The sequence below is a fragment of the Neovison vison genome, chromosome 6 (genome assembly GCF_020171115.1).
Source record: "Neovison vison isolate M4711 chromosome 6, ASM_NN_V1, whole genome shotgun sequence".
Lineage (NCBI taxonomy): Eukaryota > Metazoa > Chordata > Mammalia > Carnivora > Mustelidae > Neogale > Neogale vison.
Genome location: NC_058096.1, coordinates 59,938,858 through 59,963,478, shown reverse-complemented (window position 1 = coordinate 59,963,478; position 24,621 = coordinate 59,938,858). Strand labels below are relative to the sequence as shown.

The 24,621-nt window shown below is 46.9% G+C and overlaps 2 protein-coding genes across 2 annotated transcripts in view; both read right to left on the bottom strand.

Moving 5' to 3' along the window:
- The window catches only part of BOC (BOC cell adhesion associated, oncogene regulated), a 69,569-nt gene extending 59,233 nt beyond the window's left edge, over positions 1 to 10,336 (bottom strand). Inside the window, exon 1 of the mRNA XM_044251389.1 lies at positions 10,018 to 10,336. Within this exon, the coding sequence (XP_044107324.1) occupies positions 10,018 to 10,307 (290 nt within the window). The 5' untranslated portion in view covers positions 10,308 to 10,336. The remainder of the gene's footprint in view (positions 1 to 10,017) is intronic.
- Positions 10,337 to 10,465: 129 nt separating this feature from the next.
- GTPBP8 (GTP binding protein 8 (putative)) overlaps positions 10,466 to 24,621 on the bottom strand; it is a 197,420-nt gene continuing 183,264 nt past the window's right edge. The window contains exons 6-7 of the mRNA XM_044251392.1: positions 12,156 to 12,247; positions 10,466 to 10,727 (exon numbers count right to left, since the gene is read on the bottom strand). Coding sequence (XP_044107327.1) covers positions 10,696 to 10,727; positions 12,156 to 12,247 — 124 coding nt within the window. The 3' untranslated portion in view covers positions 10,466 to 10,695. The remainder of the gene's footprint in view (positions 10,728 to 12,155; positions 12,248 to 24,621) is intronic.

The window sequence follows — 24,621 nt, the reverse complement described above, 5'->3', positions numbered from 1 at the left end:
AATTCCAAAAATGGAACATCTTAAGACATTTTAAAGAATAAAGCATTTTCTTAAAGCTTCTCTCACATTTCCTCAGATATTCTCTGGACATTCATAGTTTTCTCCTGTTCACACAGAAATAAAGATCCAAGGGGGGGGCACCATTGCATAGAACGCCTACTCTGGGGGCCACGATGGCCTCCACCACAGAAAAGGAGATTCAAACAGTTCTTCTAGCCACAGTAACCCTTGCCAGACTGGGGCCATCATCACTACTTCTGGGGACTGGGAGGTGACCAGAAGACAAGTTCTTCGATCACATGCACATCTTAGTGTTTGCACATCAACACCTGAAATGGTAACAGCCAGTCCCTTAACAAAGGCAGAGCAGTCTCTCTAGCAGCTCACAGACCCCCTGGAAGGGGGACAGGTGATGACCGGCAAGACTCCCACAGCCACTTGACACCATACTGGACCAGAGGGCTTCGGCTCCACAGGAACTGTCTCTTCCATGTCCCGAAGGGTTAATAGCTTAGCCTCTGGCTTCTAGCCCCTCCCAAAGCAGTCCTTTTTCAGTTTGGTCCCTACCCGGGGAGGAGACAGCTCCCCACCCCTTAGAGATTCCGTCCCCACCCCAAACCCTCCCCCTCCACGGCCCGCCCACTCCAGGAATGAAGCTGCTGCTGCCCAACATATACCCAGACTGGTTTCATCTCCTTCCAAATCCATTTTGTGTCTTAACTTCTGCCAAGAATAAAAATTAAAACACTAACACACACATCATGCTTGTATGGGAGGGGAGGACAGGGCTGGAAGTTTAAACTGAAAAAGATCAGGAAGGGAGTGGGGGGGGCAGGTCGCTGATGAAAGTCAGGGCTTGGAGACTTTGGCTGGGGTCTCTTGTGGGCCTTGGCCCACCCTGCCTGAGGCCCCTGCTGGCTACACCCAGGGTTGGACCTGAGGGGGAAGTGTTTGCAGCATCTGCCCTCACGCTCCTCCAACACCCCATTTCATATCCTTTAACATCCCCAGCCCTGCCCAGAGGGACACAGAGAGGCGGAGCTGCCCAGCACTGCAAAGGCTGTTAGTGGACTCCCCTCCCCACACTTGAAGGAGCCCTGTTCCTTGCCAACGCCACAGTGAATAAAATAGCACTTGGAATGACACGCAGGCCTGGTGGTGCAGGCAGCTTGTGGGCTGTCTGTGGCCACCCAGAGGAATGGGTCTGGGGCTGGAGCCTCATTCTCAAAGCCTGCTCTGCCACACCCACAGCCTGCAGGCTCCAGAATCTGGGGGCCAGGCAGCGCTGCTACAATCCTTTTTCTCTCTTTCTAGGCGGAAGCAGGAGCCCCTTCACTCTGGAATGATGAAGGCTAACCCTTTACACAATCAGGGTCCCCCACGGTTCAAATAATCACCTCCTGCCCAACTCTGAATCCCACCATCTTCCTACTTTGGGTGAACTGCTCCCCAAATGGTGAACTAAGCGCTCACATGACTTGCACCTATCCAGATGGAACCCACCATCTCATGGAATCACTTGCCTTATAGTCAATCAATGCTTACTGAACACCTACTCAATACTAAGTCTTCAGAATCCAAAGACAAAGTTCAAGCTTTCTCTAAGAGCTCAGCATCTGGGGGGTAACACAGAAACATCTCAGAGCACCATGGAACAACTGGGAATCAAACTCGAGTGCCCCAGGCTGGTGTTCTTTCCTTTCTATGCCACTGTGAGGAGGGCGGGGAGATAGGATCACACACGTCTTTTGGAAAGAGCAACCTTGTGGCATCCACCCTTGTCCCATCTGGCACACAGATAGTAATGAAAACAAACCAATATTAAAAAACAAAACAAAACAAAAAAACACTTTGTCCTGATAACTGTTAAATCTGGGTGATGGGTAGATGGCATTCATGATACTATTCTTTCTGCTTCTCTGTGTTAGAGATTTTAAACAAACAAATAATAAAACTTTTTTTCAAAGGACAACTAGAAAATCTCAAACCTTCCCAATACCACACGAACTCCCAGGAAACCCCCCTACTGCCACCCACCCACCTACTCAATGTCTTCTCAGTTCAGCCAAAAAGCATTTTGAAAAGCAGGCTTCAGTGAGTACCCAGGTGTTGGTGGGGAAGGGGCTGTTTGACCTTGAAAAGCTCCCCGTTATTGGGCCAGAGAGGCAGCCCCATCTCTGAAAGGGGACTGCTGGCCACAACCAGAGAAGACCTAGAGAGCCCATCTCGTGCAAGGACCCAGAGCAAGTGGGCTATACCCATACCCTCTGTTTCTTTTCTGGGGTTTCTCTGTCTAGGATGGGCCTTCCCCAGGACCCTGAGCATATCTCACCAACAATGTGCTCCCAGCTTCACTGGCTGGCTTTCCTCTACTACAGAATCAACCAAGTGCAGACCTTGAGGCCCAGCTCAAAGAACATCAAGAAAACTGGCTTGGACTTCCAAATCTATCCCTTTTCTCTTGGTCTCCATGTCTCTACTGTAAAATTCCCAACACACCATAACTGACAAAACTCTTTTTAAATAGCCAAATGCTCCAAGAAGACTGTCTTAGGAAAGAATTCTAAGTCAGCAGTTTATCTCAAGTCAGAGCAATAATGATGACAACGGTGATTATGGTGAGTGTCTAGCACCTTCTCAGACCGAGCACTTCCTTAATGAGAGAATGTGGATGAGGCCATTCAGTGTGAAACAACCTCTGGTCTGGATTTCAGAGATATTCACAATCCATGCCAGAAGTGTCTTCTGGGCAGCAGGCAGAGTGCTGAATGATCTGTTGGCTGATGAACGGAAAGGCCACTATTTGATGGTCTGGGACATGTTTAGGGGCCTATGCCTGATGGAGCACGAACAGCACTGCCCTCAAGCAAGGCTCACTGCTGGCTATTTGGAAAGAAATCGTAAGTGACTCAAGAGAGGCAGGTCTGCGAGCATCATGAGTCTCAAAGGGTGGCATTCTTCACACTAGGAAGACAGGTCAGAACCACCATCCTTGGGCAGGGAAAGATACCCCATCTTGGCTGAGATGTAAAGAAACAAGGTCTCTCTGCCTCCCCCCCCCCCCATGCAGACCAAGGGTGTTAGTATGGGCATTTTTGTTAATTTCTTGTGTGTATGTGGGGGGGGGTAAAGGGAGTGGGGAAGATGAGGCAGTGGGGGGGGGGTGGAATTCTGCCTGCCTAGGATTCCCTCTTGAGTATGCTGTTCCTTTTTACTTTCTGACTTTGAAAGCACATAGACCTTAGCTAATAAGGAGTTTCCTTGTTCTGCTACCATGGAAGCTAGCTTTTTCTAAAGAGGGGAGTAGAGTGGCAGTGGGTGGAATTTGGACCCTGCCTTGATTACTGCATTCTGTTCTGAAAAGTACTAGAGAAGACCCAGACTGAGTCCAAAGACTTCCTTCCACTAACACTCACTGAAGCTCCCAAATCAAGCAAGGCCCGTGCTGTGCCTCCCTGAGCATACCGTAATAATAGGCAACCATATCTTGGGAGGTCCTGGCATGATCCCCAACAGAATGCCACTCCTTATGTTAAAGGTGATTTAAAAAAAAATACATTGCATTTATAAATTTATATTTTAGTAAATATAAAGGCTATTTACAAAATCACTCTTTCTGAGATTTCTTCTGCACATTGACCAGTAGGGGGGAAGAAAACACCCAAAAGCTTTGTCAGATTATGTATTTATCTCTTGATTCAGGAAAAGTGCCCCGCTCCTAGGCACACTCTACCTGGCATGTACTTACAGGAGCTGGTCTGGGATTCTCTCTCAGGACTCTCACTGTACCTCCTGTGGGGTTTCAGCAGTTTTCTGTTGTTTGCCTCTTTGGGCAAACTGCAGCAAGGGCCCCGGCTTCCCGTGTTGAGGGTCAGTAATCATTGTCACAGCCTCCTAGGCTCTAAAACTAGAGTCAGGATGACAGGGGACCAGGAGGCTACACCGATTCCATACCTAACCACAAAGTCAAGGACAACTTGCCTGGAGAGAGTGTCCTCTGAAGAACTCGAAGTACTTTAAACACTGCACTGCAATAGTGCTCACAATCTTAGTGACAAACCTGGGACAGGTACTATTCGTCTCCACTTGCAGTGGGGATAACTAGGCAGAGCCAATGTATGGTGACCTGGGGTCCTTTAGGGAGTCACTGAACAGGATACAGCTTGGATTGTGGACTGGGTGAGGAAAGAAAACTGGAGGAGGAGGGGGTAGGGACTTGAACCATCAGCATGGAATTTCCACAGTCCAAAAGCTGACTTCCCAAGGGGGCCCAAGGGTCTTCGTCCTCCTTCACACTAAATTCTGACACTCCTGCCAGCGTCCTTCAGGGTGCAAAGGTACCAGCTGGCCTCAGCTCTGTGTTTATTCCAAACAGGAAGCAATGGAACCTGGGATCTGAATTTCAGTTCCTGTTCCTCAAGATTGCAGCTCTCTGCACCTTGTACACCCCTCTTCCTCAGCCCCTAGAACTTCTCAGCCTGGTTCAACCAGATGACCCACAGGACCCTATTGGCCGGCACCTCCCTTCCCCTAGCTGGGGCCTGGGTTTGAGAAGCTCCCTCCTCCAGCTTCCCTTAGAACATCCTTACTCCCTCAGAGTACCTCCCTGTTCAGAGTGATTGGTGAGTGCCCTGAACACTGAGGTTCCTACCTCCAGCTCCCAAGAAATCCTGGCTTACAAGGCTAACTCAGGAAAGAAGCCCCTCTGGGCAGGGAAAATGTTCTCCGTCTTTCTGGCCCCTATCGGTCTTCCTCCCAAATGACCACAAAACAAGCCTCAGTGCTCATTCTCAGGGCTCAGCACAGACGCCACTGGGACCTGGACGGAGCTAACAGCAGTGACGGTAGAGGCCAGGGACATGTGGCTGGCCAGCGGATGTGGGTGTGAAGGAGTGCTGCCTGCCTGGGGGAAGCTCACTTCCCCACCCTCCTCCCGAGCTCCAAAGCAAGTAAAACAAACTACTGAGGAGGAAGACAAACAGCCCCATGTGTTCCTCCTGTCTCTAGTTAGGAATGGGATGGGAAGGTCTACACAGCTGATACTTCCAGATGTGGATCCAAAACACAGGCAGCTCCTGACAGTTTACCAGCCTGGGCTAAACTCCAGTAGCACCAGGGCCAGGCATGTTCACTAGGAGATGATGAAGGCATGGGACCTGTGGGCTCTGGTCAAGTGGGTTTCAGCACAGGGCTTTTACTCCAGATGGATGTGGGCATGTGGGGGAGGGGAAGGGATGGGGACAGAAGACCGTATTTAAAACTGGAAAAGACGGCCAAGTAAAAGAAGCCGACCTGGAAACACTATATACCGTGTGATTCCAACTACAGGACAATCTGGAAAAGACAAAACCATGAAGACAGTAAAAAAAGAGCACTGGTTGCCAGGGATTGGGGGAGGGGAAGAGAGAGGGCCTAATAAGTGGAGCACAGGGGATGTTTAGGCAGTGAAACGATTACTCCGTATGACACTGCAATGATGAACAGTTGTTATTATGCATTTGTCAAAAGCCATAAAGTGTATAATGCAAATAGTCAGCGTAAACCATGCACTCTAGTTAATAACAATGTATCTATATTGGCTTAACAACTGTACAATTGTAACAAATGTACTGCACCAACATCTGGATAATATGGGGAGAAGAGGCCTGAGGTCAGGGGTAATACAGTGGCAACAGTGTATTTTTTACTTCATTTTTTTCCTGTAAACTTCAATCTGCAAGAAAAAAAACTATTCATTTTTAAGGGTTAAAACAAACAAACAAAAAGACCGAAGGAGTAAAGCTCAGGCCTTCAGCTCCCTGAGATGCTGTAGAGGTTGGGTCTGGGGATCTTGGTAATTTAATTTCTCAGGCACATTTGTTGTCAGCACAAGACCTCCTGGGATCTTTATCCCTATTTTTATTCTTCCTTAGCTTCTAAATCTAGAAGCAAGTCAGAAGTGACTGAGATGCAATTTGAAGTCAGATCTGTCCCCCACTGGGCAGACATCCAATCATGCTGTCCCTTGCACACAGCTGTCAGCTCTCCAGCAGCAGAGAACATCTCTGTGGCCTGCGTGCCTAGCATGGGGCCTGACCCCCCCGGCTCCCAAGGCCCTCATGTGTGTGGGGAACTGAACTATTCTCGAATGCATCACGTTCCTCATGTCCCTGGCCTGTGGTTCCAAACTCAATTCAACAGAGCTCCAATTCAGCTCAGGTCCCTGTGATACTGGAAGGGACAGCAAAATGGACTGTCCAGGCACACTCGGGAAATCCCAGGTGAGCATTTAGTCTGTGGAACTCGGTGGAATGAGAGAAGGTGCTGGGCTTCTCTTCCTCTCCTAGCTGGGCTTAGCTCAGTGCCGGACATAAAGTACACGCTCCACAAATTCCTCTGAAGTGAATGATGAGGAAGGGCTAGAGGGGGCATCCGTTCTTATGCTCCCCTTACAGATGGAACACCGGGCGCACCGATGGACCGTTCTGAATACAGTCACCTTGAGGAAGAAAGAAGACCTGGGCTATTTCTGCCGTGGCCTAGCACACAGCTCCCTGGCATTTCTGAAACAGACACTCAAATATTATTAGAATTCTCCACACCAGCCTCCCATGTACTTCCAAATACATATGCCCAGAATGCATTTTTCTTCTATAAATCCGTATGTAATTATTTGATTTTTGTTTAAAACTTATTATTATTATATCTCTTTCAAAATTCAGACAAGCCCTGCAGACTACTAGGGAGGGGGGGGAAATGAACAGCAGTTACATGTAAGAATCTATTCCAGGTACAGGAAAGTCGGGGAGGAAAAAAAAAAAAATAAAAATCCCTGGTCTCATGGATCTTCCATTCTGGAGGAGAAGCAGGCAGGAAGCAAATAGACAAACAGATGGATACCTGCCAGCAGGTGAGAACTTTGAGGGAAAATAAATTAGGTTGAAGGGAGAGAGAATGATGAATTAATAAAGGGCAGCTAGGTTCAGGTTAGAGGCAGAAGGGAAAGAAGTTGCTCAGCGAGTTGGAGGAGCAGCAAGGAGGCCAGGGTGGCAGTGGGGGGCGGGTGGGAGATGAGGGGAGAGCTTCAAGGGGTGGGGTTGAGCACACTGAAGGCTTTAGAACTGTCTCTGAATTCAACAGGACCCCCTGGAGAGTTCTGAGCAGAGAAGTGACCTCCTTGGGCTTCTCTGTTGGAAGTTGAAACTGACTTCTCTGTGTGGCCAGATTTAGGGGCAGGGAAGTCAGGGGAGTGGGGGTGGAAGCAGGTAGAACCTTGAGAAAGCTACTGTGATAGTCCTATAGTTTGACAGTCTGGGTAAGAAGGGGTAAAAGACCTGGGTGGCAAGAATTTGCAGGATTCTGGATACATTTTAAAGGTAAAGCCATTATTTGTCAATTTAAAGTGGACTGTGAGAGAACTTCCAGAGTTAAAGAGGATAGCAAGTTTTCGGCCTTGCAGGTAAAATGGAATGGTGTACTGGAAAGAAGCAGAGGAGGAGGCTGGGTGGGAATTCTCTTCCCAGTGAACAGGTCTGAGGACACCTTGTGGGCACCTAAGGGTACACTGGGCAGGGTTTTGTCCCACTGTGGGATCTTCTCTGTCCCCATCTGCTCACTCCTTTATCCCTGTAGAGCCTTGAGCAGGGGTTCCCTTGGCACAGCCTTCCAGCCTTCCCCCCAGCCCTCCTTCCAGCTGCTCAATCCATCAGTAATCCTCACTTCCCACTGCTCCTCTTTCCTCTCCTTTCCTCCCAACAGCTGCCTTCTACTGGCGCTCATGGTGTGCTTCATAAATGCATTATATGCCACTTCTTGCTTCTCTTTACAACAACCTTAAGAAACTGGGGTTTCAGAGTCTAGGAAACTAGCCCGGGGTCATATACGTAGCAATTGGCAAGGCCAGGATGCAAGTCCAGGCCTTTCCGGTTCCAAAGCTCACACTTAACCAGTATGCCACACAATCTCCAACCTGGACGTGGCCCTAGAAATACTGCTTCCTCCTGAGCAACTTTCTAATAAGAATCATTCCAGATTCTGTCTTCTCAGAGAGGTCACTCCAGACACTCCCCTAGACACCTCTGTTCTTCCTCCCTCAGGAAGAATGTTAGCCAGGATCGCCTTGCCATAAGATCTTTTCCTCTCCCAACTCCCACCAGACCCTGAGATCCTCCCTCCCCCACTGCCTCTTCCCTCAACGGGGAGAAAGACAGCTTGTCTGGAGCTCGGGAAGGGTTTCTGGTGATAGGATGAGCTGCCTCTAGTCCAGGCCCCTGCCCTCAGAAAACACAGATACAACCCAGGAAGCAGGTGCAGCCCATATGGCCATGCTCTGACCTCTAGCCAGTTCCCTAGCAGGTCTTACCTCCTAATTCATCCTAGCAGGCAAGATGCCAGAGAACTTGGGTTTCTGATGAGAGCAGACATTCTGAATCAAAAGCGTTCTCTTATGCGATCTTTCTGCTTCCTATCAGTGCTCTGAAAGGCAGCTTTGTGGGGATGGGGAAACAAAGGCTCAGAGTTTCTGTGATTCCTCTCAGTTACCCAGCTAGTTGGTTACGTAACTGTTGCTTAAACCCAAATGTCCTGTGTGATTCGCTGCCAAAAAGCAGAACCCCCTGGCTTCAGGCTGTCCATGTCCGTTAAAGAAAAACAAGGAATTCAGGGCAGCTATGCGTCCTCCATAGCCAAGTCTTCACCCCTGCCCTCAGCCGGGAGGTAGAAGGTTGCTGTGCTCTCCTGCAGGTAACTGCCTATAGAATCCTTCCTGCCGGCTGTCCTGTGAGTATCTGCCTGCAAGGTACAGTCTCCTGTCAGTTACCTGCCTGTCAAAGCTCCTACCTCCTTCCCCGGGCTATCTTTCTGTACAAGCTGCCACTTCTCCTAACCAGGAAAAGAATCTGCTGGGCCAAGCACCTTTTCCCCCTCTCCCCGCTGAGGGCACAGAGGACCTGCTTGATCAGACTTGCAGAAACTTGAGGAGCAAGTGGATTCAGCTGGCATCTACAGTGGACACAAAGACTCAGACAGCCAATGCAGATAATGGGGGAGAGGGGATGGCAGAGGCAGGAGACATGTTCTGAGATAAGATCCACGTGGAGGCTGTTCTCACAACTGTCTATGAAGTCCAGCACAAGCATGTCACAAAGCTTGGCTTCCCTTGTGCTGCTGCTGCACTAGACGAAATCTTCCAGCTATGGTCCCGGTTTTTTTAGTTCGTGTCTCTTCAGGCAAGCTTCCTAAAGGCCCCCACCAGCCCCTTACACTTGTTAGTTGCAAAAGAATAGCAGGAGAGATTGTCTGGACATTTTTTTCCTGCAAAGCCTGAGTTTTGGAGTCAGCAGTCTTTCGATGAAATCTTGGCTCCACCACTTAGTGGTTGTGAGCACAGAACAAGTCCCTACAATTCTTTAAGCCCTGGCCCCTCATCTGCAGAACCGGATCATACTGCCCGTCTCCACAGGACTGTGGAGGGGTGCGTGGGGAGTGCAGGGGTAGTACCTATAAGCTTAGCAGAGGGCCCGGCACACGGTCGGTGCTCATTAAGTGACAGCTAACATTCTGCACGTCACCGTAAGGACAGAAGAGGCAGGAAGGGCTGCTTCGTTGGCACCAGGAATGGGGTGAGAAGAGTAATTCTCCCTTCCCATGGAAAAGGGTGTCTGCCTTTCCTGTGTCCTCACCCTCCTGAGCGAGCCTCACCACATAAACACAAGGCTCTGTCTATAAAATCAGAGGAACAAAAATGAACCCCTTCACAATACTGCCCTCAGCAACCTGTTCCATTTTTTTTTCACCAGCACTCAAGACCTTTGTGGTGTTTCAGTGACGGGGGATTGGCTGCCAACCTTCTTGTTCCCCTTTGGGTAGGAGAGCTGAGCTCCCCCACCCCTCCTCTCTCCCATTGTCAAAGACCACCCAGTGAAACTTGCTGGCAAACTGCCACAGTCCAGACGGGCGAGAGCCAGGCCTAAACACCCAGTCTCCAACTCTGCAACATAAGGTTATAGAACGAGGAGCACCTGACCGTGGGGCTTTCACCTGGAGCGGACGCAGCCTTCAAGACGGCAGACCACCAGTGGCGTCAAGGAAGGGTTGCAGGTGATTACTCGAAAGGCCTGTACATTGGAAGAGTTATTAGACTCTAACTCTTGGCTGTAACACAGTAGGTTTTTATGTAACTTGTTCACTACAAAACATCCATTCATAATGAGAGGTAAACAGTCATGAATTTCCATTGCTTTCTGTGGTCTCCCTGTGCTAACTGGCTGCGTTATGAAATCGCCCTCACATGGACACAGGTACATAAAAAGGAAGAACGAGCAGAACATCACTGAGGGATGATAGTCATTAAGGGCAGAAAGAGAGTCAAGGGGCAGGGATGATCTGTGAAATAATTAAGAGCAGTCTCTGCTTTCATAGAAAAGTAATAAAGCCAGAACCCCCCAATTTTCCCCTCCAATTAACTGTGACCCATACCTAATAAAGCTGCTGTGATTGTAATGTTAGGTAAACTCAGACTAGTAAAGGCACCTGGCTAGTACTACCATGGAAAAATACTGGCAGGGCTGGGGAGATGGGGGAGCATCCTATTCCAGAGTCCAATTCCAGCCCTGCATGGGGGTGGGGGGTGCTTATCTCCTAGGTCAGCCAGCTCTGCAGACCCTCTTCCTCTTACCTGTAGCTCCCATAATGTGCGACAGGATGTTCCCTCACTGGCTACTCTGGAAAGGATTTCAGAGTTAGCAAACCTGGTGCAAACAATAGAACAAAGGGCAAATGAAACTGAAAGGTAAAAAGCTGAATTCAGGCATGCGGTTTCTAAACTTCTCAGCTGAAATCTGACATGGATGAGAAAGAAAAAAAAAAAAAATCACACATCCCCCATCCATTGGCCTCCCAGTGACAGCTATTGAGTTACTGGTTTTAGAATCATAAGTAAGACTCAAATTTCTGAGGTTCTGTATTCAATGCAGAACTTTCACTTTTTAAAATTAACAAAAGTACTCTGAACTTGCAATCTCCTATCTCAAGAACACTTGAGCCTATCATCTGCTGAAGAAAAGTAAGTTTTCAGGGAGAAAATCATGAACATGTACAGGCAGAAGCCAAAGAACAGTTCAGTCCTGCCAGTCCCATCTCTGCCTTTAAGACTTAGTCTGAGATACTGACTCTTGTCCCTCAAGAAGCCTTTCTTAATTGACCCTGTCCAAGTACTTTAGCACTACAGTTTGTACCGCAGTGTTCCCCTCACTTCAATAATGCAGTTGGATGGTGTGGGCTCTGGTATTGATCCCAGGCACCCAGCAGGTGCCCAATAAAAGCTTATTGAAAGGATGAAGGTGCCAGCCTACACATACATCATCAGCCTCATCTTGTCCAATGCTGTCCAAACTCATTTTAGGGAAGAATAAACATTCCTTTGCCATACTTTCTGCTGCTCAGCTCTTATGGAGTTCTTTTTTTTTTTTAATTCAACCCTACTCACCCTGGCCATGTTATGTACTTTGTTACTTACCAGGAGAACTAGTTGAGACTTTCCTCAACATTCTCTCTGGCAACCAAGTGAGGCTGACTGTATTATTGGCTCTAATCTCTCGCCTATGATTTCCTCATACTGCCCAATAATCCTATCCCAAACATCAAAGGCCTTCTTTGAAGATAAGGCCAAATTCACCATTAGGAAAGGAGAAATTATTTCCTAACTTGATTTCAAAAGTTGGGATGACACAGAATCCCTCTGGGTTTTGTGAGATAAACACTGCCCAGTATAGCAAATCACAAGGCATTCGCTGTAATACCATTGACAGAGACATAAACACAGGGCTTTCCTCGCCCAAACCTAAGCAGGATTTTTCTACAGCAGCCTCAGTCTCCAAACTCCATAGTAAATGGTGTGTATCCAACATGTTCAACGTGTTGAACAGATTTGCCTCAAGGAAAGGAAGGTTCAAACAGCCAGTCCAGGCGAAGGAGGTCACCACTGGCTTTGACTGAAAGAGTGTCTGACCTGAACTAGAATCAATCTGTTTGGCCCAGATTCCACTCAGAGGCAGACCCTTCTAATGCTAAAGGATGAGAAACACTCTCTCCTCAAGAGGCAAGACAAAACATGAAGGGGGGGAGGGGAAACTGATCCAATAGGGCACTGGTATTAGACTGTGGGCAGAAAACCTCACCTGCTTCTTCTACTTCATTGCTGCTACCCTCAGATGGTGTGAGTGTTGACAAGACTTCATGGATCATGGGTTCCAGGAAGGTTGTGCTGGGACTGGGAAAAAAGAGAAGTGTCTTATCTTTTGAACAAAATAAACAGTTCAGAAGTACTGGCTTTTTATAAAGTGCATTGTTATAAATCATAGTAATTCCTTATTAATCCATTTTATAAATAAGAAAACAGAAAAAGCAGTTTTTCTAAGATCCTAGGCTTCCTTAAATCTCCAGTTACCTGTTCTCTTGTAGAAATGAAATGAGCCATGGATTAAGGAAAATGATTACACTGAAAGAAGTCTGATCTTATAAACCATTACCTTTGCAACCAACAGCCCATTTTCATCAATATTCACCAAATCTCTCTCAAGAAGACATTATTAGCAGGCCTCATACAAAGTAAGGTGGGCTTACAGGAAAGGGGTTTGGGGTGTTAAGGTAGCAAGCAAGGAATGAACCAGGCAAAAATCAAGGGTCAGCTACTAGTTAGGTTTGGGCTGGAGCAGAAGGTTCCTACTAAAGTAGTATTATCACGAGGTAGGACAGAGCCACATGTGAGAGGACTACGGAATTCGGGTTGTAAACTTAGACTGTTTGAAGCTGGGTGGTGACTTGTTTATGGGACTGATGGAGGATGGGTGGGGTGGTGATAGGTAGCCAGTAGGGATTCTAGCCATGCATCAACAGAAGTTGTCAAGGGCATGAAGAAGCCTGGTGGTAGCAGCCATGGAAAAGATGGTATAGATGGAGGAAGTTTAAAAGGAAGGGCAGGAATGATGGGGCAAGCTTGGAGGAGGCTAACACAGTGGCAGTGGAGATGCAAGGATCGAGGAGTTTGTTCAGTGGTTTGAGTCAGTGTGAACGGAGTCCTCAGAAGGACTAGGGCTTCAACCTAAGTTCCCAAAACCCCACCTCAGTGCCCTTTGAGATGGAGCCTCTAAACATTACCTCCAGACTTCTTCCTCCCCTTCTCCACCCATACCAATGCTGACGGCTCCAAGGAAGAAAAGAGCCCTGTTTAGGAAGGCTTTTTGTAACCATGGATTTCTAGATTAAAAACATCCACTTCCATTCCCACCCCAAATATTTGATTCGGTCTCATAAATGAGGAAAATATTACACGTGAAGGTTCCATGTGGGAGCACTCTAAGGATTTATGTTGTTCCCACCAACAGGGAAGTAGGTTGGACCATCTGTTCTTTGTGAGTCTTTGGACAAAAATCTCTAGATGCTTCACTGTTGACTACAAAAACATCACACACTTTTATGACAACTATGTGAAAAGCATGTATACACAGGGATGAAGAAAACCAACTTGTGTTATAGTATGGGAATGTGGGCCATTTAAAAGAACATTTTAAAATTATTAATAGATGTTTATGCAATAAGTAAAAATTTGGAAAAAAAAATTGGGGGGGGGGGAAGGGTTTAGTTTGGAAAATCACCCTTTAACTAAGAAAGCTTATTCTTCCAGGGCAAGAAAGCTCTCAGTCCAGGGTCTGATGTACTAGAAATGTTTGCTGAACTTTTTTTTTAAATTTTTTTATTTTTTAAGATTTTATTTATTTATCAGAGGGGGGGGGGAGAGAGCAAGCACAGGCAGATAGAATGGCAGGCAGAGGGAGAACCAGGCTCCCCGCTGAGCAAGGAGCCCGATGTGGGACTCAATCCCAGGACGCTGGGATCATGACCTGAGCTGAAGGCAGCTGCTTAACCAACTGAGCCACCCAGGTGTCCCCTGCTGAACTTTTTTAGACACAAAGTTCTAAATGATAAGATAAATAGATTTTTTTTTTAATGTAACAGATCACTTTTATTTCCTCTGCCTCCCCAGTTTCCACTCCCTTCCCATTTCTCTTATTTCACGCCCCCCCCCAAGAAAGCAGATTACAAATATATACTATCTTTTGGTGCCAGGTTAATATTTCCTTACTTAAGAGGCCAGAAAGTATTGGTGCATCTGGGTCTTCTTCAGCTTCCTCCCACTTGTTTGAAAAACAGAGAGAAAGCCTGTTATTCGTTAACCCCACTAGTGACTTTGTTGAAATCTGAACCCAGACCCCCTAGGGTCTCATGGAATACTGTGACCACTAGACTCACTTCAAGCTCTTCTTGCTGAAGTCCTGGGAGTCCCTGGGGAGGTCAACTGAGTTATTTAAGGAGTAGACTTCCCTACTCCTTCTTGGGGAATGGAAATCACAGATAAGTTGCAGAAGAGAGCTGGGAGCCCAAACACTTGAAAGAACATTTCAAAGAATGGAAAATCTCCAAATCCATTTGGAAGATGGAAAGGAACACCCTCCTATCACAAGTAGGCCAACCAATCCACAGTTAAGCAGGGTCCTCTGTCCCCCACCCCTAGCTGTGGTCATGGAACCACCGATCATGGCCTCTAGCAATCTGTCCAGAGTAAAGCCATATCTGTGTCTTGGGCAATTTCTCCTGAGGAAATGTCTCTCGTAGAGTTACTCCTCTCAGATCTCTTGAAAGAGGATGAAAGGGCCAGTGTCTGACATCTCAATCCTCAGATTTCACAGGAATAGACAGCCTCCTGTCTCCTGAAGAGCTAAACTGAGAAATAAAGGGGGGTTGGGGGGGGGTTGGGGGTTGGGCAATGTCCGCAAAGTGGCACAATGTGGCAACTCTTAACTTCTTTCATTTCTACCTCTCACATAAACTCCCTCTAAAACTCATCTGGCAGGAAAATCATAACCCCACTGCTGTTTCCACCCTGCCTGTCCCACTGACCCCAAGGTGCTTCAAGATTACCATGGGAACCTTCTGGGTTTCAATTATGAGACCATTAAAAAGTGCCAATTATAAGACCTCAGAAATGTTCCTGGGAAACCTGTTACACACCTCAAAACAGCCAAGCTCTTGCCTCAGATTCACTTAAGTTCAGAAAATAGGTCACCCAGATGTAGAGGGGCCCCAGCCCCCACCTCAGTCCAACAAGACCGGGTTATAATATTGTCCGTGCTGACCAGGAAGAAATGGAAATTGATTTATTGGCGGTAACCAGAGGGATGAAAAAACCATTAAGGATTTGAGCCGTGCAGGGCCCAGTTGTGGAGTAAATCAAAAACACTTGGGCACTCAAGAATTTTGGAAAATTACATTTATTTAATATCCAACGTTTGCAAAGATCTGAACAAAGAACTAGGTGACAAAGGTGACTCCCGCACAGGGTATTTAAAGCCGTTACAAGGGTCTGAAACCAAAGGGTACTTTTCACTCAGTCCACTCAAAGAGGTAACTCTGAGTCAAAAACTTCTTCGAACCCACGGGAACTTGCTAAGAAGGGATGGGGGCGAGGCAGAACACCCCACCACACCCACAGAGTTTAGGATTGCTGGCGTGTGGTTTGGGTATTCTTAGCTCTACTGCCACATCTCTGGAAGGACACAACCTTTCAAGTCACCCTGTCACTACCACCCCCATCCCCCCCAAACAAAACTAAATGGATCCCCAGGGCTCCCTGAAGTCCTCCAAGTCCGCGGCCGCCCTACCTCCCCAAATCCTCCTATCACCCGGAAGAGCTAACTAACCTTTGGTAACCTGCAAGTGAAGCAAGGCCTTTGAAGATCCAGCAGAAAATTCTGCCTGGGCTCCTTGCCCCTCCCTAGGCCCCTTCCCACCTGTTCCAGAGGCTCATTTCCCCCCCTCTCCCAGTTACACAAACAAAAACCCAAAGAACACAACTCCAGGGGGATGCTTCGCGCGGGAACCAACACTCACACACTCCCCCTTGCCGCCGCCCCAACCCCACAAACACCTCTGAACACTCCACTTCAGCCTCGGCCCTTGGTCCACCCCCCCCCCCCCCCGCGGGATGCTCTTCAGGGGCTGTTTCGATCCCGGCCCATTCGGTCCCTCACTTCGGGGCTTTCCCTTTGAAACGCAGGGCGGTAAGTGCCCCCCTTCCCCCGAGAAGCCGGCGGGTGCAGGGGGCTTCCCCCCGCGCCCGGAGCCGGAGCACCGGTGTCAGGCTCCGGGGCAAATTTCGGAGGCGGTCGGGGCCCTGCTTCCACCAAGCTTCCGGGAACGGCCGGCCAGGCTGCGCCGCAGGGAACCAGACGCGGCGGCCCCGGCCCGGCCGCGGCTCTCCCGCGGCGGATACCCCGGCACCCAGAAGCCCGCCTCGCTCGACTTCTCGTCCCGCGCCCCGCGCGCCTGCCTCGGCCTCAGCCCCTCCGGAGCCCGCGGGCCGAGCGCCCGGACCCGCTCTCGCCGTCGGCTCTCCCGCGGCTTCGCCCGGCCTGCGACCGCCTCCCGCCCTCCCCCTCTCCCCCAAACCAACAGAGAAACACAACTTTTTGTGAAAAGAAAACAAACTTCAGCGACGTGACTCACCTCTGGTGCAGCGGCTCCTGGGCAGGGCTAGCGGGGCCCGAGGGCCGGCGCGGTGGGCGCGGAGGGAGCCACACAGCACCGCGCCGCACGGACACACAACCCGCACCGTGACACTCAGGGACTCACAAAACCCGAGAGCGGCCGCCGCGGGAGCAACAAAGGAGCCCCGGCCCGAGAAGTTGCCGGCCGGGGAGGGAGGGCGCGTGCGGGCGCGTGCGGCTGTGGCGGGCGTGAGTGTGTGTCTGTGCGTGTGTGTGTGAGGGTGAGTGTGCGTGCGTGCGCGCCGCGGCTGACACAGGCGGGCCGGGTTCAGGGTCTCTGCGGCAGGAAGCGGGGGTCGCGGCGGCGGCGGCGGCGGCAGCAGGACAAGGCAGGGGACGCCGCGCGCAGCGCACCCGGTCCCTCCATATGGAAGAAGCTTTTTTGGATGACTGAACTCGCAAACAATTCCTTCTTTTGCTTCTCCTGCTTAGGAGCCTCCCATTACCGCGCAGGGAGGAGGGGGAGCAGAGGAGGCGGGGAGGAGGGGGAGGAGCAAGATGGAGCAGAGAAAAAGTCTTGGAAAGGAAAGGAAGCTTGGGGGGGGGAGCCCCCAAAAAACAGTCCCTCAGACTCAGTTTTTCTCCTAATGCCCATTTTCTTTCTATTGCACTCCAGTTCCGCGCTCTTTTCCTAACTTCTCTTTTCCCATACCAAGAGCAATGTCCTCTGCCTTTCTCCCACACCCCTGAACCCTCATTTTCTCTTTAGCTTCACCTCAGACCCTTGCTCTCCAACGTTATCCTTCTCTCTCAGTCACTTCTCCCGGAAACTTTTTCCGACACCCCTCTCTCAATAGTTTTCTTGTTATTCTGCAAACTATTGGCTAAGGCATTAAAACCAAAACTTTGTTATTAAACGTCCCCCCTCCCCAAATTGGGGCAGCGGTTGTCAAGAAAATGATGAGGAAACCAGCGTCCGGGAAGTCCCAACACCACCTACTCCGACCCACCCGGCAGGTTTGGGAGGGAGGGTTTTCGCGTTTTGCATTGACAGCGCCCTGCCCTGACCTCCATTTATCATCCTGAGATGAGGAAGCAGGAAAAGGATAAGAGGGGGCAGGGACAGAGAGGTAGGATGGCCATAGAGAAGAGTTAGTTACCTCCGGGTGTGCCTGTGTTTTAAAACCTCCCTTTAGTGTTGGGCAGAAAACAATTCAGAGCAGCCGTTCTCACACCTGAGTGGCATCAGAACCTCCTGGAGCCTTACTAAAAACAGATTGCTCGCCTCCACCCCCAATTTTCTCATTAATAGGGTCTGGGGTGGGCCCGATAATTTGCATTTCTAATAAGTTCTCAGGTGATGATGCTGCTGACCTACGGCCAAACTGTAAAAACACTTTCCTAGGGCATTAAGGAGTTAAACATATACTGAATTGCTGGCAAACTGGGTCCCCTTCTTATTCTTTAGGGATGAAAACAAAGATTGTGAAGGGTCATTCAAGTCCACATCCTAATATTACAGCTGAGGAAACCAAGACCCAGAAAGGTTAAGGCATTTGTTCAAAGTGAGCCTCAGATTTGTGCCAAAGTAGGAAGGAAACTGCCTCAGAATTGTCCAGGAAGACCAAGAGTGGGGGAATGAAGGGGCTGTCTCCCCTCTGTGGAAGGACAACTGCCCTGGGAGTCAGGAAGCCACTGTGTGACCTTGAGAAAGGCACATAAACTTAACCTCTCTGTGCCTCAATTGTTTTCTTTAGTTTCTCATCCATAAAAAGGACATACTATACACTGAGTATATGATTTTAATCCTATCTGAATCTAAAGATGTTTAAAGGGGCAGCATCAACATTGTATTCAATATATTATACTGCTTCTTTTTTCCTTTATTTAGTAGTTCGGACAGCCAGTTTTTTATTGATTTATCTGGTACTTTCAACAATGCGTGTCTCCTGGGCCTATCCTTGGGGCAAAATGAAAAAAGAGATGATCCCTCTCCAACAGGTGAAAAGGCAATGAACTTCCTCTTTGAACTGTGCACCCGTACTCTTTCCTCTTCTTCTCTAATTCCCTCCATCCCCACTCTCCTCTTGTACTCTCTCACATTCTCCCCCAACATTCTTCAAGACCCACTTTCCTCCCCATCCAATGGCCTTGTTAGATTCCACCTTCTTACTATCCTCCTCGCAAGGCACAATTCAGGACTACAGGGCCTGGAGTTCACCCAGGATACAGAATTCTCAATTCCCCAAGGGAATAGAGCAGCAGCCTTCCACTGCAGTGAAACACTCCCTCTCTGCAAGCCCCAATCAGGGTATTCAGCTGTTTTTCATAGGTGACTCCTAGTAGTACCATGCCCCCTGGCAATGTGGAATTCCAATGCAAAAAACATGCATGAAATTCTTAGATCAATTCTTTTATATTTTTATACGTACTTTTCATTGCTCAACATCTCAAAGATGTCCCTTATCCCTTCACATTTTCTTCTTCCTGACTTTGTCCTAGGACTCTCCATTCCCTCCATTCTTGTCTTTGGGTCTTGCCCTGGGCTCTGAGTCAACAAGTCACAGCACAGCAGGAAACAGAGATCATAGTCCCTACCAACACTGTGTAGCCAGGATAAAGACCCATGGCCTTATACACCACCCCCCACCCCAGCCTGTTGACGAGGCTGTTCCTCTTTCCCACAGAGTTTAGACAAACGTACATCACAACTTAATTGAGAGGGTTTAATTCTGTAGCAGCATTAAGCACATTGTTGGCACCTCAGAAGTGTTTATTGTTTTTATGGCTCTTTGTATTAACATAATTGTGTTTATTATTATTACTGAGTAAGTACATTGTATCTCTGAACTCTCCCCCTTTGCCTCCAGCAGTCCTTGTCTAATTCTCCTCTCCCCCTCTCTGTTAGTTTCCCTATCCTAACCTCTCCACCCAACACTAGCTCCCAGCCATCTCAAAACAGTTATGTAAGAGTCTGGGCTTGTGGTAAGTTGCTTTCTGCTACTCTGCCCTCTGTTCATGGTGATTTCCCTTTGGCATCTTGCTTTCTTGGGGACTTTCTGGCCTCCATCAAGAAAGCAGCTTTTAGTATGAAAGTGATCATCACATTTATTATGTCGGGGAGGAGAAGGTAGGGACTGTATATATGTCTACATAAGTCACTATATGGCTAAGGTTTTGCAGAGCAAACTGGAAGGAGTCCCAGTGAGTGAAGTGACATCAAGAGACAGGTGTTCCTCCTCAGTGTGCTGCAGGCCACCACCCATTGTAGTATAAACAGACAACTCCTTCGTCGTGAAGCATATCTGGAGAGGATTGTACTCAGAAAAATTACTAAGATGTAGACAAAGAGAAATAGGGAGTTAATAATTTTCCTTCTTTTAATATAAATCTGTCTTCCTGAGTATAAACTTATGTTCACTGAAGAAAATTTAGAAAATACAGAAAAGTGCAAAGAAGGGAAAAATCATTTTAAGCCCACTACCCAAGGATAACACTGTTAATAGAGGCATTTTTTTCTAGTCATTTTACTCCTTTTTTTTCCCCTCATCAATACAACTCATACTTTTTCTACACTGAGTATATGATTCTAATTGATCAGAATTTGAAGATATAAAAGGACAAGATAAACAGATAATTTTATTCAATATTTTGTACTTTTTTCTTATGAGTTATTTAAGCAGGAACCAGTTCTGTCATTGATTTATCTGTACTTTCATATTTTACAAAATTGTGTTTATTGTGTATAGAAGTTATCCTATTTTTTTAGATTTAACATTCTAATGTGATTAAATCTTCTCCAAAGTTTGACTTTAACAGCTGTGTACTATTCCATCAAACAGAGACATTGTTATTTATTCAACCATTCCCCTATTGTCATATATTTAGATTGTCCACGTTTATTATGATAATGCATCCCAGTTAACTAAACATCTTGTCATAAATCTTTATTTACAATTCTGATTATTTCCTAAGGATGAATTCCTATGAGTAGGAGCTTTGGATCAACAGATATAATATTTTAAAGGCTTTTGGCTGGTATTGCAAAATTGTCCTCTAGTGACTCCAATGTACATTTTCATCTCTCAGATCTCCACAACAATGAGATCATCAGACACAAGGCCCCAAGTGGAGACTTGATTGAATTATCCAGTTTGGATGACTGCACTAACCAGATAAAGAAAACAGCTGCCAAAAATATTCACTACACTGGAGACAACACTCAAGTGGGAAAAGCAGAACGATAACTACTTACTATATGAGCTCAGTTATATTTATGATCTTATATAACCTGTCCAACAACCCTTGAGAAATAAGGTAACATCCACTGAATATCTACCCCTCACAGCATCTCTGCTTGGTTCTGTGTGTCCATTTGGTCTTGAATGCCCACAATAATCCTTTACTATAGGTTTGATTCACTCCATTTACAGATATGAAAAAGTAAGCAACTTGCCTGAGATCCCCAACAACTAAGTGGTGATACTCATGCCTAAACCTGAGGTTTTTCTAGTGCAACATTTCCTTTAACTGTTTCATGAGCTATAGGCTACCTAGTGGGGTAAGAAAAGCATAGTTAGAAGATGCTTGAATTCCATCAAGCCTTTAAAGAATCTTTTCTGGGCTTCTGAATGGCTGATTATTTTTCTTAAGGGCATCCAACTTCATTCAAAGGACTGGGGTAACTCACAAACCATAATTGACAGAAAAGTCCAAGGATTGTATACCTTAGTAGAATGGAGCTCTGGTGTAGGAGTTAAGATTAAAGACTAGATACTAAAATTCATAGTATTAATAGTAATTAGTAAATTGGCTTTTGTATACATTCCTATTCTCAAAGCTAATGTTTGGATAAACATTTTTATCTTGATCAGAGCTGTTAGAAATAAAATACTGAATCCAACTTCCTAGTTTCAAATTCTAGCTACTGAATGTATCAAGCTTTTATTTATTAAGGAAATATCCCAAGACATTTTCAAAATAAACACAAAAATCTCTAATCTGTTACTAGGAAAATTAGCTCGCATTTGCTTGTTCCTGGGCCATTTACTAGGGATATGAGTTGGCCTCTCTCTCCATGCCAAGGGCTGCCGGAGAAGTGTGCACAATTCCTCCAAAATATTTGATGACTGAATGATGAATGAAAGTATAAGATTGACCTCTGCAACAATTAGTAAACAATGCAAGACAGCATGTAATTAAACACTAAATTGCATGGTTCAGGCAGAATTACAGGTGAGCCTGGTACAATGCCATCTACTCCCCATACGAGTTGAGCTGGCTGGGACTGACTTCTCTAGTCCAGTGCTGCCAACTCAGACATTCCTACTTGCTCTGTGTTCTGCTGACTTTAAGGGATCAGTCTTCAGATCCCCCTGAGGCTGCCTACAGATAAGGGACCTGGGGGGAGGATGACATTTAAAAAAAAAAAAAAAAGTGAAATCGTATAAGCAAAACAAATCTGGGTTTGGATACAGTTTTTAACTTTAAGCAAGCTTGTGAGCTTAGACATTCTGAACCCCAGCTCCTTCATCTGTGGAAATTAGAAATATATATGAAGTATCTCTCCTGGTATATGATTGTTAGTGGGTTATCCCATACAATTATACCTGCTGTTTATGGCTAGCCCCATAGGTCATGCATTTTTAAGACTGTAACCTTTAGTAGGCACTTCATAAATGGCAGTTATATTAGTAAAAGTTTGAGTCAGAGGTAAAGCTAGGACAGAGAAATGGAAAACAGGGTAATCCAAGGCCTTTTTTTTTTTTTCGTGACCAGTGCCACATGCTTGATTTTGCACACTCCTTAAGTCCCAGACAAATAGAATTTGTTGACAATGAGTTCTCAGAGACTCCACTTTTTCCAAAATATCAGATTCCCTGAAGTAAGCACAGGCCCCATTTAGTCCCACATGAAACATCTACCTTCTACAACTCAATCCGTCTGCTCTCCTCCCCATCCCCCCCCCCTCACGTGTTAGGCTGAGAAACTTAGATCCTGGAGCTGCCCAGATTCCAGCTGTTTGATATTGTGCAGCTGAAGGCAGCCTAGGGCAGGGGGCGAGAGACTCCAGATGAAAGCAAAAACTCAAAAAGAACTGCACCTCAGAGCTTTGAAACCAAGCTCGTAGGTAACAGCCTCCGTTAAATCTGTGCAGTCAGCCATTTAAGAGGGAAGGAGTTTCTCACACATCCTGTAAGTGTTTTTAGTGATGGGATGCTTCCACGGAGGGGGAATCAATGTTCCGGGGACTGAGCAGGACAGAATCAAATGCCAGAGCTACTGTTGCAAGCTCAGAGGTTGGTAATGTGCTGCCTTGCTTTGCTCCCACTGTATTATTTTCTTTCTCCTTCATTGCACCAGGGATTCACTGGGACTTTTGGCCACAGCAACAGAAAACCAGCTATGTCCCAGCCTCCTTCACCCCACCCCACTTCTTTAGGTTCTGGGGAGGAGCCCTTACGGTAGAAGCCATAAGGAAGGAAGAAGAGTTAGGAGGAAGACTGAGATACTGGATCTCCCGCCTTACTACCAGTCCCTTTCATATTCAGATACCAGGTTCAACTTCTTTACCTTCTGTTGGTTCATCAACTAAGAAATGGAATCATTCGAGGCTCAGTGGACCCAATTTGACAAGTGCCTTACCTATGAACCTCTGCCTGGGATAAGGAAGGACTAAAAAATTTAATCATAGTCCACCCCAATAATTTCTTCATTCTTTTAAAAGAAACAACAACAGCAGCAGCAACAACAAAACACCAAACCAAACAAAACCCCCGTAAGACTTGTCTTTATTTAGCCGGGACAGATGAGGTCAGGAGCAATCATATCCCTCACTACCCTAAAGTTCTTTAGTGGCTCCCAGTTCCTTTGCTATAGGGAACAAGTATTCCCGGCTCTGATGCAACCCACCTCTTCAGCCTGACTCCCCAGTGCCCCTACTTATGTCTTGTGTTCTAGCATCTGTTCTCTCTTCCTCAAAAGATCATACTTTCTCATGCTTCCCAATCTGTCCACTTTCTGACCCACTCAAACTCTTCTCTTTTGCAGTCATCTACCTCTCATTTACTCTTTAAGACTTCCCACTAGCATCACCTCCTCTAGCAACCAGTGCCTGACCCTCCCCACCCCCACCAACTCCAATTGTCTGCCCACGGAACACTCTTCACTCCTTCATCATAACATCCATCATGAGCACTGTTGTTGGGTCCAACTGACTTCCCTCAGCTGGAATATCCCCAAGCGGAAAGGCAATTCCTGTTTCATCTTTGTACCCCCAGTGCTTAGCATGATACCTAGCACATAGTGGGTGCCCCATATATAAATTTATCAAATGGATGGATGAAGAGTTAATGAAATCAAGTATGTCCTTCACAGCAGTTGAAGCCAAACATATCGACGTGGTATGGAATGTTGAAAGGATACCAATAACCAGTACTGCACCTGGGGTAGAATCCTAGTTTGAAAACCAAAACCAGATCCTTACCTAAAAGCAAGTGATGACTGATCTTAGATACAAGGTTAGATGGCTACCATACAGCATTCTGCATTTAGATGCTAATGGTATATTTGGAATGAAAGCATGACTCTCAGCTATATTTTTTTTTACCTTTTATTTTGAGACAATTATAGATTCACATGGGTTGTAAGAAATAACACAGAGCATTCCTGTATACCCTTCACCTACTTTTCCTAGAAACACAGCCCAATATCTAGCCTAATTATAGTAGTGTGTCTTAATCAAAGATGTCTTACTATCTTAATCGAGGTTGATACAATTATCAACCTTATTCAGATTTTGCCAGTTTTACTCCCACAGTCATTTTTAGGTAGTTGTATGTTTTTGAAACAATTTGTAGGTTATTGTGTCTGTGCGGCCTAGCCCCTGAATGTCTGGCCACAACCAGTAAAAGTCAGGATTATGTCCAGCTGGCCCCTTAGAGAAAGGACTTGAGTCTCTCCCAAAAAGCTTACAGCAACAGGATTCATCCCTGACCCAGTCTCTGCTTTGCACCCTCTGGGACCCCACTGTAGAACGTCTTATTCCTCCTCTGACAGGACAAGAAAGGATGCAGTCTTCCTGGATGATGCATGATGAGTT